The sequence below is a fragment of the Prunus mume genome, linkage group LG5 (assembly GCF_029339155.1).
Source record: "Prunus mume cultivar Tortuosa linkage group LG5, ASM2933915v1, whole genome shotgun sequence".
Classification (NCBI taxonomy): Eukaryota; Viridiplantae; Streptophyta; class Magnoliopsida; order Rosales; family Rosaceae; genus Prunus; species Prunus mume.
The window spans coordinates 7,488,194-7,504,653 of record NC_142702.1 but is presented as its reverse complement, the minus strand read 5'-3'; the positions used below and the strand labels follow the sequence as shown (position 1 = coordinate 7,504,653).

The 16,460-nt window shown below is 35.2% G+C and overlaps 1 protein-coding gene, 1 long non-coding RNA gene and 1 pseudogene across 5 annotated transcripts; 2 read left to right on the top strand and 1 right to left on the bottom strand.

The window, feature by feature from the left end:
- The first annotated feature begins 435 nt into the window (after nucleotides 1-435).
- LOC103343993 (LEAF RUST 10 DISEASE-RESISTANCE LOCUS RECEPTOR-LIKE PROTEIN KINASE-like 2.4) lies at nucleotides 436-3,133 on the top strand. Its single transcript, XM_089051826.1, has 4 exons — nucleotides 436-1,255; nucleotides 1,385-1,405; nucleotides 1,498-1,524; nucleotides 1,708-3,133. Exons 1-4 carry the CDS (start codon nucleotides 475-477, stop codon nucleotides 2,862-2,864), a joined length of 1,986 nt encoding a protein of 661 aa, XP_088907952.1. The 5' UTR covers nucleotides 436-474; the 3' UTR covers nucleotides 2,865-3,133.
- Nucleotides 3,134-5,142: 2,009 nt separating this feature from the next.
- LOC148916777 (uncharacterized) lies at nucleotides 5,143-11,727 on the bottom strand. 3 transcript variants are annotated; one of them, XR_016126782.1, is made up of 5 exons: nucleotides 11,446-11,727; nucleotides 11,161-11,266; nucleotides 8,971-9,030; nucleotides 7,086-7,152; nucleotides 5,143-6,916 (listed from the first exon to the last, which is right to left on the bottom strand). It is a non-coding gene; the product is annotated as an uncharacterized LOC148916777 (long non-coding RNA). The 3 variants fall into 3 exon arrangements; XR_016126783.1 differs by having other exon boundaries at nucleotides 5,143-6,411; XR_016126781.1 differs by lacking the exon at nucleotides 5,143-6,916 and having other exon boundaries at nucleotides 6,925-7,152; nucleotides 11,446-11,724.
- Nucleotides 11,728-12,468: 741 nt separating this feature from the next.
- LOC103344170 (rust resistance kinase Lr10-like) lies at nucleotides 12,469-14,905 on the top strand (annotated as a pseudogene). The gene is made up of 3 exons (XR_016126779.1): nucleotides 12,469-13,192; nucleotides 13,475-13,507; nucleotides 13,623-14,905. The product of XR_016126779.1 is annotated as a rust resistance kinase Lr10-like (transcript).
- Nucleotides 14,906-16,460: the final 1,555 nt, after the last annotated feature.

Genomic DNA, 16,460 nt, shown 5'->3' with positions numbered 1-16,460 from the left:
ATATTTTTATTATAATTTTTGTTCAATATGAGGTAAGTGTTAAACAAAAAAAGCCACATTTTTCATTTTTGCCCAAGACCTCCAAAATCAATGGGCCAACCTTGACTGAAAAGATGTGTATGAAAAATGGAGATTTTAGATATAAGTTTCGAATTTTTCAGATTTTCTTTGAGTGAAAGTTTTTGATAGTTGTAATTGATGGTAGAAAATCGGGAGATTAGGTTTTATTTTTTGAGAAACGTATAAGTTTTATCTTTTGCATGCAAATGGGTCAATGGCCTTTAATTCTGTCCACGAATCTGAAAGGATATCCAAATGAAATTGAACCACTACTTCTGCAGTATTCTACAAGTTAGAAAATCAATTCTGCCAACTGGCACGCAATGCTCCTGTTGCAGCTTTTCACAGTATTACTATTATATAAAGTCCACACATATCACAAGCAATACTCAACGTTTGGAAGCTCTCTCTCCCATGGCTGCAGGAAGAGTAGCTTCTCCATCACAATTATTCATAGCCCTCCTCTTAGTTCTTAGCTTATGCTGTTTGAGTTGCAATGCTAAGGATGATTATCGTCAACAGTGTGAACCTTCATGGTGCGGCAAACATAACATAAGCCACCCTTTCCGACTAAAACACGATCCAGAGAAGTGCGGTGACTCAAGGTATGAGCTGTCTTGTGAGAAGAACAACCTTACAGTATTATACTTGTATTCTGGAAAATACTATGTGCAGGCAATCAATTATAATAACTACACCATCCGAGTTGTGGATGCCAATCTTCACAAGGGTAACTGCTCTTCAGTTCCCTATTATTCATTGTCAGCGTCTAACTTCAGTTACGAGGATGAGCATCCGTATGGGATTTCTCAAGGTAGAGGTAAGGGGCATTGGTGGGACACAGATTATTTAGAACTGTCAAAGCCTATAATATTTCTGACCTGTGAAACCCCGGTGAATTCGCCTCTCTATGTGGATACTGCTCCTTGTATTGGTGCTGTGAGTAGTTCCAATTCCAATGGGCATTCATATGTTAGTGTTGGACGATTAAATGCGTCAGACTTGATTGAGTTTTGTCGCATAGAGCTTATGTTAATGACATCGTCGCAGCTTACAAAGAACAATTCCTACATAGACATCCACAATGAGATGATCTATGGCTTTGAACTTACATGGGTGCAGTCGAGTACTTGCTACATCGACAGTGATACCAACAAAGTTAATTGCTCTCATGAATGCCTTGCTTTATACTGTGGTAAGTATATCAAAGATTTCTTCATTTGTTTTCTTCTGGTAACATAACTGTAGGCACATGTTCTGTTTTTTAACATGTCAAGATTCTAAAGTTCAAACTTGATGAAAACTTTTGACTTTGATGATGCAGACTTCATCAAATTTCTAGTCGGTGAGGACTCTCAATCCTATATTGTTTTCAATTTCTTCCAGTCTAAGCTGCATTTGTTATTATTAATAATTAATTCGCTCTGTTTCTTGCAGAATTCAGTGTCATCCTTGCGTTGCTTGGTGAGTTTCATCTCAATTTATTTTTTCATCTCAATTATTATCCTCAGCAAATAAAAATTACTCTTTCCAGGAAAGAAAATTCATGCAGTGTTAAACAATTGGTCTCTAGTATTCAATTACATATACATTCTGGTTGTAGCAGCAACACTTATTTCCATGATTCATTTCGACACTTCCTTACAGGACTACCACTTGGAGCTAGGGCTATACTTGGGGCTCCGTGTCTGATTGCGCTTTTAATTTATAAATTCAAGAGGCGGCACTTATCAATGTATGGAAATATTGAAGAATTCTTACAAAGTCACAACAACCTCATGCCAATAAGGTACTCCTACTCAGATATCAGGAAAATGACTAAAGGATTTAAGGAAAAATTGGGTGAAGGAGGTTATGGTTCTGTATACAAAGGGAAGCTCCGAAGCCGCCGCCTTGTAGCAATTAAGATACTGGGTAAGTCCAAAGCTAATGGGCAAGAGTTTATCAATGAAGTTGCCACCATTGGAAGGATTCATCATGTAAATGTGGTGCAACTAATTGGCTATTGTGTTGAGGGATCAAAGCGTGCTCTTGTATACGAGTTCATGTCAAATGGGTCTCTAGATAAACACATATTTTCCAAAGAAGGACCATCAACCTTAAATTACAAGAAAGCATTTGAAATTTCTCTTGGAGTTGCTCGTGGTATTGACTATCTTCATCGAGGATGTGAGATGCAAATTTTTCATTTTGATATCAAGCCTCACAACATTCTTCTTAATGAGACTTTTGTTCCAAAGGTTTCTGACTTTGGGCTCGCAAGATTATGTCCATTAGATGAGAGCAGTTTAACTTTGACTGCAGCAAGAGGAACCATCGGATACATAGCTCCAGAGTTGTTTTACAAAAATATAGGAGGAGTGTCAAACAAAGCTGACATCTACAGTTTCGGAATGCTGTTGATGGAAATAGCAGGAAAAAGAAAGAATCTGAATGCAATTGCAGCTCATTCAAGCCAAATATACTTTCCTTCATGGGTTTATGACCAATTCAATGAAGGAAAGGACATAGAGATAGAAGATGCCACTGAGGAGGAAATGAAAATAACAAAGAAGATGCTTATAGTGGCATTATGGTGTATACAAATGAAGCCTAGCGAGCGTCCTACTTCGATGAGCAAAGTAGTACAGATGCTTGAAGGACAAACTGAAGCCCTTCAAATGCCTCCAAAGCCTTTCCTTTATCCACAAGACAAACCAGTAGTGGATGATGAAGACAATCCAGAAACAACATGGCCATCGTCAACACAATCTAATGACGACTCTGAAGACTCAATAAGCTTAATTCAAAATGCCGACAATTAGCCTGAGTATATGTATAGTATGCCCGAGGAAAGGCTTCATGGCCAACATTTCAACTCTGCAGGGGCAGCAATAATGGTTGCTTCGTTTTTGGTAGGACGAATCCTTCTTGTAATATATTTCTTTCATGATTTGTGAACTTGTTTTCAACAGTTTTTGGTCCTTCCTCCTTTAAATTAAAGTGTAAGGTGTCCTACTCTTCAGTATGCACTTGCTGTTGATGGAATTTTTATTTTCTGAACGTATTAATGGATTGTAAACTTCATTTACTACAGGGTAGAGTTGATTTGTCAACTTCATTCATTCAAGGTATTGCCTTTCATGCGTATCACTAAACTAGTCAAGCTTCACCTACCAACAACCAAACATTACATACAGATAATCAACATTCTGAGAAATTTCTGCAAAACAAATATACAATGATTTAATGATTTTGTGGACATGAGAAACTGATGGCATTCAAGTTTCCAGCTTCAACGAAATCCCATTGCTTGTTGACCATTGACCTCGGTGTCCTCACGTCTTAGTCATGTACTGTTACTGTTTGGGAAATTACAATTAAGAAAATAACATAATTAAATTACTTTCTCAGCCAAGAAGCGTATAGACTTTGGGTTGACGCGTGGATATCTTGCTTAATTTAAGGAGATCTAAGCCCACGGTGCAGCAATATGTCTCTTGACTTGTCCCCTTCCAAGATACGACAACCCAAGTGAAACGTTGAAAGACTCACACATATTTGCACAAAAGGATGAGTCTACACCACAAAAGTACCTTTCTTTGATAAGAGATTTTGTGAATAAGTATTACTGCTCACACATAATAATTCATGTGTTGAAATGCGGAGAAATTTTGGTATGTTTTGGGTACGTGGTTGGTATACCATCCAATACACATAGGACATGTGTAAATATTTTATTTTATTTATCCTGTGTATTGGACAATATTTTCACATGTTTCATATATATTGGATGATACACCAACCACGTGGCGTACCCGGAACATGCAAGAATTACTACTTTATTAGCTATACCATTACCGCGTTGTGTTAATCCAAACTTTCTTGAGTGTATTATGAATATATTGATATTGATTGATATTGATACTGATATTGATAATATCAATATTGAAGTGGACATTATTATTGTCCATAAAAAATAGGTAGATTATTATAAAAAAGATAATAGGTAAAAAACTGTCAATATCAATATTGACAGTTTAATATTGATATTGATATATTGATATCAATATTAATAAACTCTTCATCAATATTGATATTGATATCAATATTAAGCTTAGTGAATTTACCTAAGTTTTGTTAAAAAGATCTTTTTAACATCTTTTTTTTCCTTTTGGGTAAAAAATAGGTAAATTAATATTGATATCAACTCAGTTTATTAAGCTTTAGGTAAATCGACTCCATATTAATAATCTACCTCAGATTATTAAAAGATTATTGTAAATGCATGAGTTGGTAAGACCTCTTATTTATAGGCTTACAGTGATAAGAAGACATTAACAACTCTTAAATTACAAGCCCATAATTATGGTATTCAATATTAATAAACTCTTCATCAATATTGATATTGATATTATATTCAATATATTAATATTTAAATCAATATTAATAAACTCTTCATCAAAATTGATATTGATATCCATATTAAGCTTAGTGAATTTACCTAAGTTTTGTTAAAAAGATCTTTTTAACATCTTTTTTTTTCCTTTTTGGTAAAAAAATAGGTAAACTAATATTGATATCAACTCAGTTTATTAAGCTTTAGGTAAATCGACTCCATATTAATAATCTACCTCAGATTATTAAAAGATTGTTGTAAATGCATGAGTTGGTGGATGACCACCATACCTATTAGCATTCACCCTTTCTAATTTTATGTAACATATACACTAAATACCATAATTATGGGCTTGTAATTTAAGAGTTGTTAATATCTTATTATCACTGTAAGCTTATAAATAAGAGGTCTTACCAAGATGAGATAGACAAGTTGATTGAACAATTTCTATTGTCTTTCTTTACTCTTCATTTCTCTCTACAAATTATCTTAGTTATATAACACGTTATCAGCACGAACCTCTAACTATTTGAGGTTTTGTTTTTCTATCTTAGAAATAGAATAGCTTCCTGAAATTACCTATAGGATGACTAAAAATTCCTAGACAGGGGTGAATAGGCCAATTTAAAATTATAATAACTTCGGTAGTAGGATTGATATGGCTTATCAATCTTGGAACATGCTGAACATAAAATAAAGGAACATACAGAAAATTATTTTACGTGGTAAAACCCCACCTCTGGGAAAATCTACGGGACTCCTCAGTCCAACATAAATCCACTATAGAACTATGATTACAAGAAGTACTCATACACTTATTCTAGACACATTCTAGATAATGTTTACCGACTTCTTCGTAACTCAACTTCTTTCACGGGATGATCTTCGACACTCCTTATGTGGAACGCAATACTGATCATGATTGCTTCAAGCTCGCAGGAGGAAAACCGCCACCACGGTCTTGGTGCCATCAACCGTATGAGTCACCAAACAATGCAAATGAACGCAATATGAATGATTAAAGTGTTTGATAAATCACCAAGTAAACATGGAATACTTGATGATTTATCTCAAATATATGCATAATAGCTTAGTAGGAATTTTAGATTCTCAGATAAAAAATGGTAGTTATGAACTCATATTGCTAATGTCTAGGAGTATCTTTCAGTTCCTTGAGTGTGACGCAACACAAGCAACAAAGGTTTCAAACGAAAACCTTGAATAACAAGAAATCCGGATTCCACTAGAAATTGAGAGTAATTCTCTTGGGATAATTTTATTCAAATCTGAGTTACCAAAAAACGTTCACCAAACCTGTCTAAATACACAACTCTCAACCCTTGAGCTGCTAGGGGAGTTATTACATTAAAACTGAAAAGTAGAATTTATTCAGGAAATTAACTACGAAACTTTGAATGCAGTTTTGAAATGCCAAACGACCTCAAGATGCCAAAATCCATCATACTTCATAGCAAAGCGGTGAGTTTGACTTGTGGCATCGTTTCCTTTCCGAAATGGTATTTTGCGTCCTAATCGGAGCTCGGACGACAAATCTGCAAATTCCCGCCACGTCCCTTTTCTAGCTCAACCGCGATAAAATCCGCCATTTGTTCTACATCAGAGTAGCTCCTTTTCTTCTTGGGATGCAACCATAAGTGATCGAATATACTTCTTTTCTTTCTTGAGTGTTTCCCACTTACACAATTTGGAGCCACACACTTGGTAGGCTCCTTTTAGTAGTGCGTGAAGATGATAAAGAAAAAAAATTGTTATGCATTTTTCTTCTTTTCATAGTTGGGTAGGATAGGAAGGAGACTGTTCATCTTTTTCTTGTTCAGAGAGAAGGATAGGAATAGGTCAGTATAGTGAGAGCAGGTGATCAGGTGATCGAGGATAATGGATACGATTGGTAATTCGTACTTACTAGCAAAGGCACCCGCGCCATGCTGCGGGTTTTGAAACCAAATTGCATTCTAAAAGACGTTTGAGAAAAATCATATTTTAAAAGAAGAGTTGATAAATTTTCTTTACAATTGAATCATAATTGAAGACAATTATGAGAAAGGAAACTTTGCCCAAATTCAATGCAATCAACTACCACTTAATATAGAGAAATTGAGTGGGGAAATAAGTTGTGAACAATGAAATATTATGTATATAATGTGTACATTAATGAGATGAATGAATTGAAAAGGAAAGAGCATAAACTCTTATGTGGAAGTAGGAGAGGCAATTTTGGAACTGCCTTGGGCTTTTTTCTTCTTCAAACCGATAATTAGTAAATTGTCAGAATCTCACACATTTTCTTCTCTGGTTTTATGTTTATCATCGGCAAGACAAACACTTTCATAAGAGATTTCTATACCATTTGAAATGGCAAAACTATGAGCTTCTTGCATCATCTGATTTCGTTTGATATCTCTAGTCATTTTACGCATTATGCACAGAAATTTAAAACCCCAAGCAACAGATTGATAGCTGGAAAGGAGAAAAAACATGCATTTATACAATTTTAAATTATAAGCAAATGCATCGTGATATTGACAGAACCACAGAAATGAGAATTTTCAAATGTCATAATATTTGGCAATCAATAAGCTACAGCCACCATGCATGCAATCTTTTGAAAAATGGATAAAACACTAACCTGTAGTCAAAGAAGCTATCAAGCACTTCGAAAAACAGCCACACAAAAGCAGGATCACAACAGCTATCTAAAATACAAAGACAGAAAAACAAAATTAGGCTAATAAGTATAATTCTGGTTTTGCTTGTGAGATAAGACAGTCTCAATTAATGAATCTGTTTCAATACTGATTTTCGTATTGAAGAATATCAAGAACCAACAGAAACTATTTGTTACATTTCCTTTTCTTACACAAACAAATGAAAACATGAAAATATTACGATACGAATTGAAGACTGGTTTCTTTTCAAATTCCTTGAGAGGAGAATCACATGTTAATTGGTTGAAAAGTAACCAACACCATAAAGAGAAAACTAAATAAACACATCACAACTCATTTCAAAATCCATATGCATGCAAGACAGTGTAGACCAATACCAAATGTTCCGTAAAAAACAAATTCGATAAAACCAAACATCGACCAAACCCTATATAATTAGTTAAGCCAATGTGGTCAATTTGTTTCTGGAAATTAGTTCAATGGCCCATAATTGTGACTTGCAACCAACCATTTGCAGAGGAGCAATTTTAAATAAAATTAAGCAACAATCAAAAGAGCGAAAAATAAAGACATTCTAGATTCTAAAACAGGGCTCTGAACAACTTGGTGATCCCCAATTGGAGCATTAGTGCCACATGTGCTACATCTTTGACAGTGTTTTGATATATAGCCAACCTTTTTAAAAAAAAATCTCATCCTCATTGTTAAAAATTGATGATCTTTTCCCACTTTAAAGTTATTTCCACTATGAATAGAAAACATAAAAAACATTTATTAAGAAAAAGTTCTTTCACTAACTGTATTGCAATGGAGATGCTACACTGTCTATTTAAAAACTATTAGATGCTGCATTTGAAATAAAGAGTATACGATTACTGATTATAATGTCATGCTTTTTAATAATGTGTTCTTTAATTTGAATAACTTTGATGCATAATAATCAAGCACCGTGTAGCTGATTTACATAGGTTCTTACTAAAAAGTTAATGTATATATTCACAGGGGATGCTTTGATATCAAACTTGCATACCAAAAATTCATCATTAAAAAATTAAGAAGAACAGTACATATGCCTAAATGATCAACACAAATGGGAAATTGATGCCATTGGCTAAAGCAAAATGGAAAACAATTAATTTCAACCAAGAAATTTGTCTCTTGCTTAACAGAACCAAAAGTAGGAACCTAAAACCTCCATCCAAACCAGTAAAATAAGCCAACACTTTGAGAGCACTGCATAGTTTACAACATCTAAGTTTTCTTTTTGGTCATTGGTGGAAATTTCACTATTCATTGTATTTAGCTATTTTTGGTTAATAAATATTTTGATGCCATTTAGTGAAGAATTTAGAACAGATGCTAAATGTAGATGCACCAAGTATGAAACCGGTGGAAGATTTTGAGTAACTGTTTACAACTCAACAACATTTTCCTTGGCACTAATGCATTCAATATCGATCTATTATAATTTAACTCAGGCTTTTTCTGGTTTTTGTAATTCTTTTAGGCATCATATTCAAAAATTACAAATTCCAACCAACACATCGATGGCTGGAAAGGAAAAAATAAACATGGATGAGTTAAATTACAATATTTTTATTACATCTATATCCTAATCAAGCAAAATGGACGCACACCAACAGTATTGTAGCTATAGAAATAAAAAATTTCAAAACAAACATATGAAAACGAATTAAATACAATTTCTATAGCCTAATCAAGCAAACCATATAAGCAATAACATCACAATGATAGAAATAACAATTTTCAAAGACACAATATCCAAACACCAATTAGCCACAGTTGATATGCAAGACTTCTTCAAAAGACGAATAGAAAACTGACCTGTTGTCTAGCAGCAATGGGAAGAGCTACCAAACAGTCTAAAAAACAGTTATACAGCACCTGTAAAAAACGCAAAAACTGAAAATTCAGTTTCTTCTTCTCATAAGGCATATAATCCTTTTTTTGCGTTTGAAAATTGTTGAAGTCTATTTTTGTACGGTTGCCATCTTTCTTTAGGACTTGAAGAAAAAATAAGAAGCACACACTTATCCCAACCAATTGTCAATTGACACCATTAGCTAATTCCTAAGCTCTATTCACAAAACTTAAAACAATTAATTGGAAATTTCAGCCTACAATTAAAGTTATTTCCACTATGAATTGAAAACAAAAAAACATTTATTAAAAAAAAGTTCTTTCACTAACTGTATTGCAATACATAACACAACAATTTCTTTTGTTTCTATATAATATCCTAATCTCCTTTCTTTCCATGGAAAATTGGCATTTTTCAGATAAGGAAAAGCCAGAGAACAATTTCATTAACACACACTGAAAAGCATTATCCTGAACTGAAAGCTTTCAATTCCCATATCAATATCAAATTCCAAAAAGTCCAACTTCTAAAACAAAATACATAAAAACCAACCCATGAATCAAAACAGCATAAAAAATAACCCAAAAAAACAGAGAGAATTGCACCAAGATCCATGATCCATCTATTTATACCGTCACTCTATATATTAGCTTGTTTTCATAGCCTTCAACTGTCGAATGAACATCAAACCACTAAAAGAAAGAAAGTCTCTTGACAAAAAATCTCCCAGCCAACAAATTCTTCATATGGAAGAAATACTTGGGAATGGAAGGTATAGTGCTACCACCCTTCTCTTTCTTTTTCTCTTTCTCACTCACACAAACACATATATTCTAGTGTTCCAAACAACCAATGCTCTAATAATAAGAATGAAACAGGGAGCACGGAAGGCTGTATGAGTGAGACTATAAGTAAAGAAAGAGCTGAAGCTGCGAAGAATGATGCAGGACTACCACTCTTCAATTTAAAAAGAGTTTTAGCTGCAACAAACAACTTCAATGTAGCGAATAAACTGGGAGAGGGAGGATTTGGCCCTGTTCATAAGGTGACACTTTCTAAACTGCTTGATAAATATTAATGTACAGTTTATCTAATATGTGCTAACTTGGACAGGCCAAAGACATAACAGATCTAGGTTCCTTGAAGGAGGCAGCAAAAATCTTCATTCCAGGTATATTGTAGCATGATTTCTGTTTTCTCAGCCTCTCTAATTCTATAAACCAAAAACTTCAATATATAACTTTAATTTTCTGTAAGCGTTGATCTAGATTTACATTCCTTTTGTCCTGACAACTCAATCGAACATCTCAATCAAAAGTCACCCTAAACAATTAAAATCACAAAACCACTCTCTCACTCAGGATTGAATCATTGCACAGACTGTGATCAACATAAGCCTGCGGCAATCCTAATATCTAGGATATTATGTTCAATTGTAATTTTAAAGGACAAAACATACACATTCAAGCAAGAACTCTACAGCATGCCTGCTCAATCAGGCCATACAATTTTCAGAACTTATGTACCAAGCGTATTGAACTGGCAAAGTAAACCATATGTTTCCTAGACACCATATGCTTGAGAGTCAATCTAGATAAATGGGTTTTAAAACATGAATTATTTCAAGAAGATAAAAAGAAACCTTTCTTTCTAGTTGAACATAGGGAATTTAGGATAGAATTTAAGAACCTGTGACATATACAGAAAAGCTTCGCAGTCAAGAACTATATTTTTCATATACAGAAACCAAAGTTTAAGCCACATAGCTATGTCTCAGAGCATATGGTGAAAAAATTGACGTGAGCAGAACTTAGAGAGTACACAAAGAAGGGAAGATGGCACTTTATCAGTATGGTTGCTGGTTAATCATTCCCAATTTCTATTTTGTGAAACCTGATTAATCTTCACTTCTTTTTTCCTTGTGTTTTATCATTAATTTTTTTCTCCATATTTAGGATACAGCAACCAAAAGCAGATAAAAAAAGGAATTTTTTTTTTTTTAAAGCACGCTTGGTCTTTGCTTTCCAGTGTGTTATCAGCAACCAAAACAGAAATTGGGAATGATTTCCATTTCTAAGATTTCTCCGAGAGAGCAAAGTCATTGAATCGAAAATTGATTAAAAAAATAATAATAATAATAACGATGGAAATACCTGAGCTAATCTGTGAGATTCAATCCCCTTCCTGATAGAACCCAATATGTTGTGAAATATAAATACCTCAGCTCCTCTTATATAGCATTAGGGATTACCCAAGAACCTGAAATCAAATTAACCAAATAAATGAACCCAAATTCGTAAAAAATAAATCAAAAATACCCTAAAGATAGAACATGGCTCACACCCACGCTCTACAAAGGACGAAAAAAATCCCAGCCAACAATCAAATTCATGAAATGAAGACCAAAAGAGCTGTTAAAAAGTTGACGGGATGCATACCTGAAGACAAAGGATGCAAAAACTCGCAAGCAAGAAAGATGGAAGACGTCTGAGTCGAAGGCTGTAGAAACGATGAGAAATCTCCCGACCACAAATCTGTGAGACGAAGACTAAAAGTGCGGCTGGATTTGCAGCCCACCTCCCAAACGAAAATCGACGGCCCCCCACGCATGTCTAACAATGAATGCAGATCTTCCATAGCTGCCCCCCAACCAGCTGGTTCGAAATGGACTGAAAATGGACGCCTTCTCTGAGCGAACGAAACGTTCGCAGCGGAGGGAAAGGGGCAAAAAGGGAACAGAAGAAGATGTTCAGTTGAGGGCAGTTTCGTCAATTTACTGTTATGAAGAGAAAACAAAACAAAAACAATAGCAAAATGAGGGGCATTTCCGTCATTATACTGTGCTTAGGAACAGTGTTTAGTTGGATTGAGCTTTAGTATATATATAATTTCTATGTGTTTAAACTGTGAGAGCAGGTGATCGAAGATAATGGAAGTGTAACATGCTTCTGAAGGTGCAAGAATAATGAAGGTATCCTAAGTCTGAATCAGATGGAGCTACACCACTGTTAATACATGAGTGTGTACACATGCTTTCGTTGGTCCTAATTAATACCAACCATAGTCACTTGGTGTTGCTGTGTTACAATTCCATTCCCTAGTCTTTGTCTCATTACTCCCCACTCTCTACATGTAATTTGCTGGAATTGTTAAGGCCTTTCTCATATCAATTGACTTTCCCCATGTACTAACTCCGATCTTTTAAGCTATGAAGTTTAGGACATACATGTACTAGATGTGCAGAAAACTTAGTAATAAGTGAACACAGTGACTCAAGAGTGGCCATGTATTGTTAACTTCATTTTCCACAGGGTAGAGTTGATTTGTCAACACGGAAATGAGATTTTATTTGTCTTAACTTGTGGAATAATGTTGCCAGTGGAAAAAGAAAAGTCATTATTAGGAGGATAAGGTTTATACCAATTCTGCGGCTTTCAAAAAGATGTATAAAAAAAACTGATTGGGAGTATGATTAGATGTTCAAGGTGCAGAGAAAAGTTGAGTATTTCCTCAGAGATGAAAATTTCTTTCTTCATCCTGTTGTTCATGGTAGGCTTCAAAGTTAATATTGGAGCGTGCCAAAATGAGTGCTCAGAATTACGCTGTGGAGACTCCGGTCCACCTATCAAATTCCCTTTTCGACTCAAAGACAAGCATCCTGATTACTGTGGCTACCATGGATTTGATTTATCCTGCAATGGAAGCAACAATACGGTGCTTGAGCTGCCAATTTCAGTGAAGTTCACCGTCACTCATATCAACTACAAATCTCAGGTAATTCAAGTGGTTGATCCAGATGGTTGTGTTCCCAGGCAGTTTCATAAACTTAATCTGTCTGCCTCTGCCTTCCAATTCAAAGGGGGTGGGTACCAAGATTATACTTTATTCAATTGTTCACCAGCAGATAGAAATTTATATTATCAAATTCCCTGCCTTAGTGGGACTAGCCACCAAATGTTGGCTATATATTCAGATTTTCCATCGACGAAGTTCCCATTTCGTCTTGTACCAAACTGTATAACCTTCCACCTGTTCCACTTGATATATTCGAGTCAGAAAATGTTCTTCGTTTGGAATGGTTCAAACCAGAATGTAAACATTGTGAGAGGAAAGGTGGAAAATGTAAATTGAAGAACAACAATGACACTGAATCAGAAACGGAGTGCTTCAAAGTGGGCAAACAAGGTATAGTCTTTCATCCATATCACTATACTAGTCAGGCATCACCCCTTTGCTCCCCATCAAGAATTTATGCAATTAAATATCTTATGTTGCATTAGCTACCATGAATTAGATAGGAAATGCAAAAAAAATAAAGAAAGAAGAACGAAATTTCTGGCATATAGACTGTAATGCATCATATAACATAAAGATAACCAAGAATATGATTTTTCTGCAAAATAAAATACAATAATGATTGAACGATTTTGGGGACATGAGAATCTAATGGCATTAAATCTTTTACAGGTGCCCGTGCCTCAACAAAGCTAGTGGTTATAGGTAAGCCATGCATGCCCTTTGTCCTCTGTTTTCTTTTTTTTCTTTTTTCTTTTTTTTCCAAAATCTCTTTTTCTCTATAAAGATAGAGGTTCTTGACGGAATATACAATCTGTAGGTGTGATCCTGGGTTCATTTTTATTTGTGGTGGCACTTGTTTCTCTCCATCGGTTGTACACTTTTGACAGAAAACAAACCATGATTGAAGAATTTTTGGAAAATTACAGAGCTCTCAAGCCCACAAGGTACTCTTATGCTGATATAAAGAGGATCACCAATACGTTTAGAGACAAGCTGGGACAGGGGACCTTTGGAACAGTGTACAAAGGAAAGCTTTCCAATGAGATCTTTGTTGCTGTAAAGATCCTCAACAATTCCAAAGGAAATGGGGAAGAGTTTATCAATGAAGTGGGAACATTGGGTCGAATCCACTACGTCAACGTGGTTCGATTGGTTGGCTATTGTGCTGATGGATTTAGACGAGCTTTGGTTTATGAATTTGCACCAAACGGTTCACTGCAGAATTTTATAACATCAGCAGACAGCAACAACCATTTCCTTGGTTGGGAGAAGCTGCAATATATTGCTCTCAGCGTAGCCAAAGGAATTGAGTACCTTCACAACGGATGTGACCAACGAATCCTTCATTTTGATATCAAACCTCACAATGTTCTTTTGGATGAAAACTTCAATCCAAAAATCTCTGATTTTGGTCTTTCCAAGTTGTGCGCCAACGATCAAAGTGCAGTTTCCTTGACAACTGCTAGGGGCACCATGGGTTACATCGCACCTGAAGTCTTCTCTAGGAACTTCGGTAACGTGTCCTACAAGTCAGATGTGTACAGTTTTGGAATGTTGTTACTTGAAATGGTTGGAGGCAGGAAAAATGTTCAGGTCACAGAGGCGAACAGCAGCCAGGTTTATTTCCCTGAATGGATCTATAATCTTCTAGATCAAGGAGAAGACATCCGCATCCACGTTGAGCAAGAGACTGATGCTAAAATCGCAAAGAAACTCGCAATTGTGGGGCTATGGTGCATCCAGTGGTACCCGGTAGATCGTCCTTCCATGAAAGCTGTAGTTCAAATGTTGGAAGGAGAAGACAATGTAAAAATGCCCCCTAATCCTTTCTCATCGACTGCTTCAACAAGAGACAGGGTTACAATACCTGCAAAACGCCCCCACCAAGAGTTACCTGTAATATCCGAATTAGATTGACGAAGTTAGAATGATTAGTCAGAAGTGCAATTGTTTTTGTAACTTGTGACTAATATCAAATAAACTAGAGCGTCGGGGAATAAACTGATGAGAAAGTAGTGTTAGATAATGAAAAGCATATGGAATTCCCCAAAGATGTATTGGTTGCCATTTAAATTATAGATATTTAGTTTAGCCCATAAATATGCAACAACAAAAATTACCAAGAGGGTCCGAGCATTAATGACTAGCAAGTCGTTAGTTGCCAATTCAACACCATTTTGTTCAGCGTCTGCTGACCTTATTCTCTCAACTCAACCCACCCCATTCCCGCCATTCCATTTTGTTTGCTGGATTAGATAATGATAATCAAATCATGGATTTCTAAGTAAAGCTTTTTTTTTTTTTTTGGGTGGGGGGGGAATGGGTGTGAATTTGTTATGTTTACACAACATGTAGGTTCTGAGCATGAGCAGGTTGGGCGGTGCAGCTGCTGTTTCTCCTCTTGTTGCTGATATGTCCTCTGAGGTAAATTAAAATGAAGAAACCCTTTTTATCATAGCAAGGACTGGACCCAAAGAAAAACCCATGTACATTACACATAATGCTTTCCACATAAAGAAAAAAGGGAATGGAAAATTTTCTTGTGGAAAATCTGTTTAGGTGGTGGTGTTGATGATGAAAAAGAAGAACCAATCCACCATTCACATTTCCCTGATTTCACCTACCCAAAGGAAGGAAAGTACCCAGTACTCAGCCGGCCAACTGAAAAACTCAAGGCCCCAACACTCCATGAGAGAGAGAGAGAGAGAGAGAGAGAGAGCTCTTTCTTTCTCTTTTGGCTTTGTATTGTATCCTTTCCCTGTGTGTGAGTTTAGTATCTATCGCCTCTCAATAGGAAGGTCTCAAAAAAAAAAAAAAAAAAAAAAGGGTGTATTCAATTGAGATTTTAATAGATTATACTTACATGATTTTAATTTAATAAATTTCAACCTGATTTGTAATTACATGATTTTTCTTATGATTTTAATAGATTGTAATTACAAGATTTTACTTATGATTTTAATTCATGTAGGACTTGCTTGTATTCTCCAAAGTAGATTTCACCAAAGTGTGGATTGGATTCGGGTTAGCCATCTTTCATCCATTAGTTAAACGATGCCAATCCTTTAAAGAAGCAGAAAGTTGAAGTTACACCAATCTTAGCTCAAGTTATCATTACTATATGTCATGTATGGCTATCTTCAAATCATCCTGTTCTAGAGCTAAAACCATAGCAGTCCCAAACTTCAAACATAACTATCATTAAACTAGAACCATACATCTATTAAGTTTTGGATAGAGAACTTGGTATGGAACTGAGAATTGACATAGGAAACAAGCCACAAGAAAGAAAAATCTTGACTTAATTGAATTTATAAATATTACAACAGATAAGTTAATTAAATCAATTCAAATAAGAAATTGGACAGCTGAAAACAAGTCAAAATGGTCCAGCTATGACATGATACTAGTATAGAACACTTGTCACTCAAATTAATTCCACAAATTGACTAAAGAAAGACAAATAAATCAAAGGAAATAAATGAGTTGAAAATCTATTGAGAAAAATGCATGCATATTGCACAATATGAACAAACTATTGAAAGCAACGTATCTGAAATTATTGTTTAGATGTATGAAGGTAAACCATACGAGTCTCCTTTTTTAATGGGCAAAGAGATTATCCATAAGATGAAAGCGAACAAACAGTATAGAC

Bases quoted from the DNA above. Each gene is read 5' to 3' on its own strand.
- LOC103343993 (XM_089051826.1), top strand. From the start codon at position 475: ATGGCTGCAGGAAGAGTAGCTTCTCCATCACAATTATTCATAGCCCTC. The intron at 1,256-1,384 runs GTAAGTATATCA...TTGATGATGCAG, and splicing joins ATGCCTTGCTTTATACTGTG to ACTTCATCAAATTTCTAGTC. The intron at 1,525-1,707 runs GTGAGTTTCATC...ACTTCCTTACAG, and splicing joins TGTCATCCTTGCGTTGCTTG to GACTACCACTTGGAGCTAGG.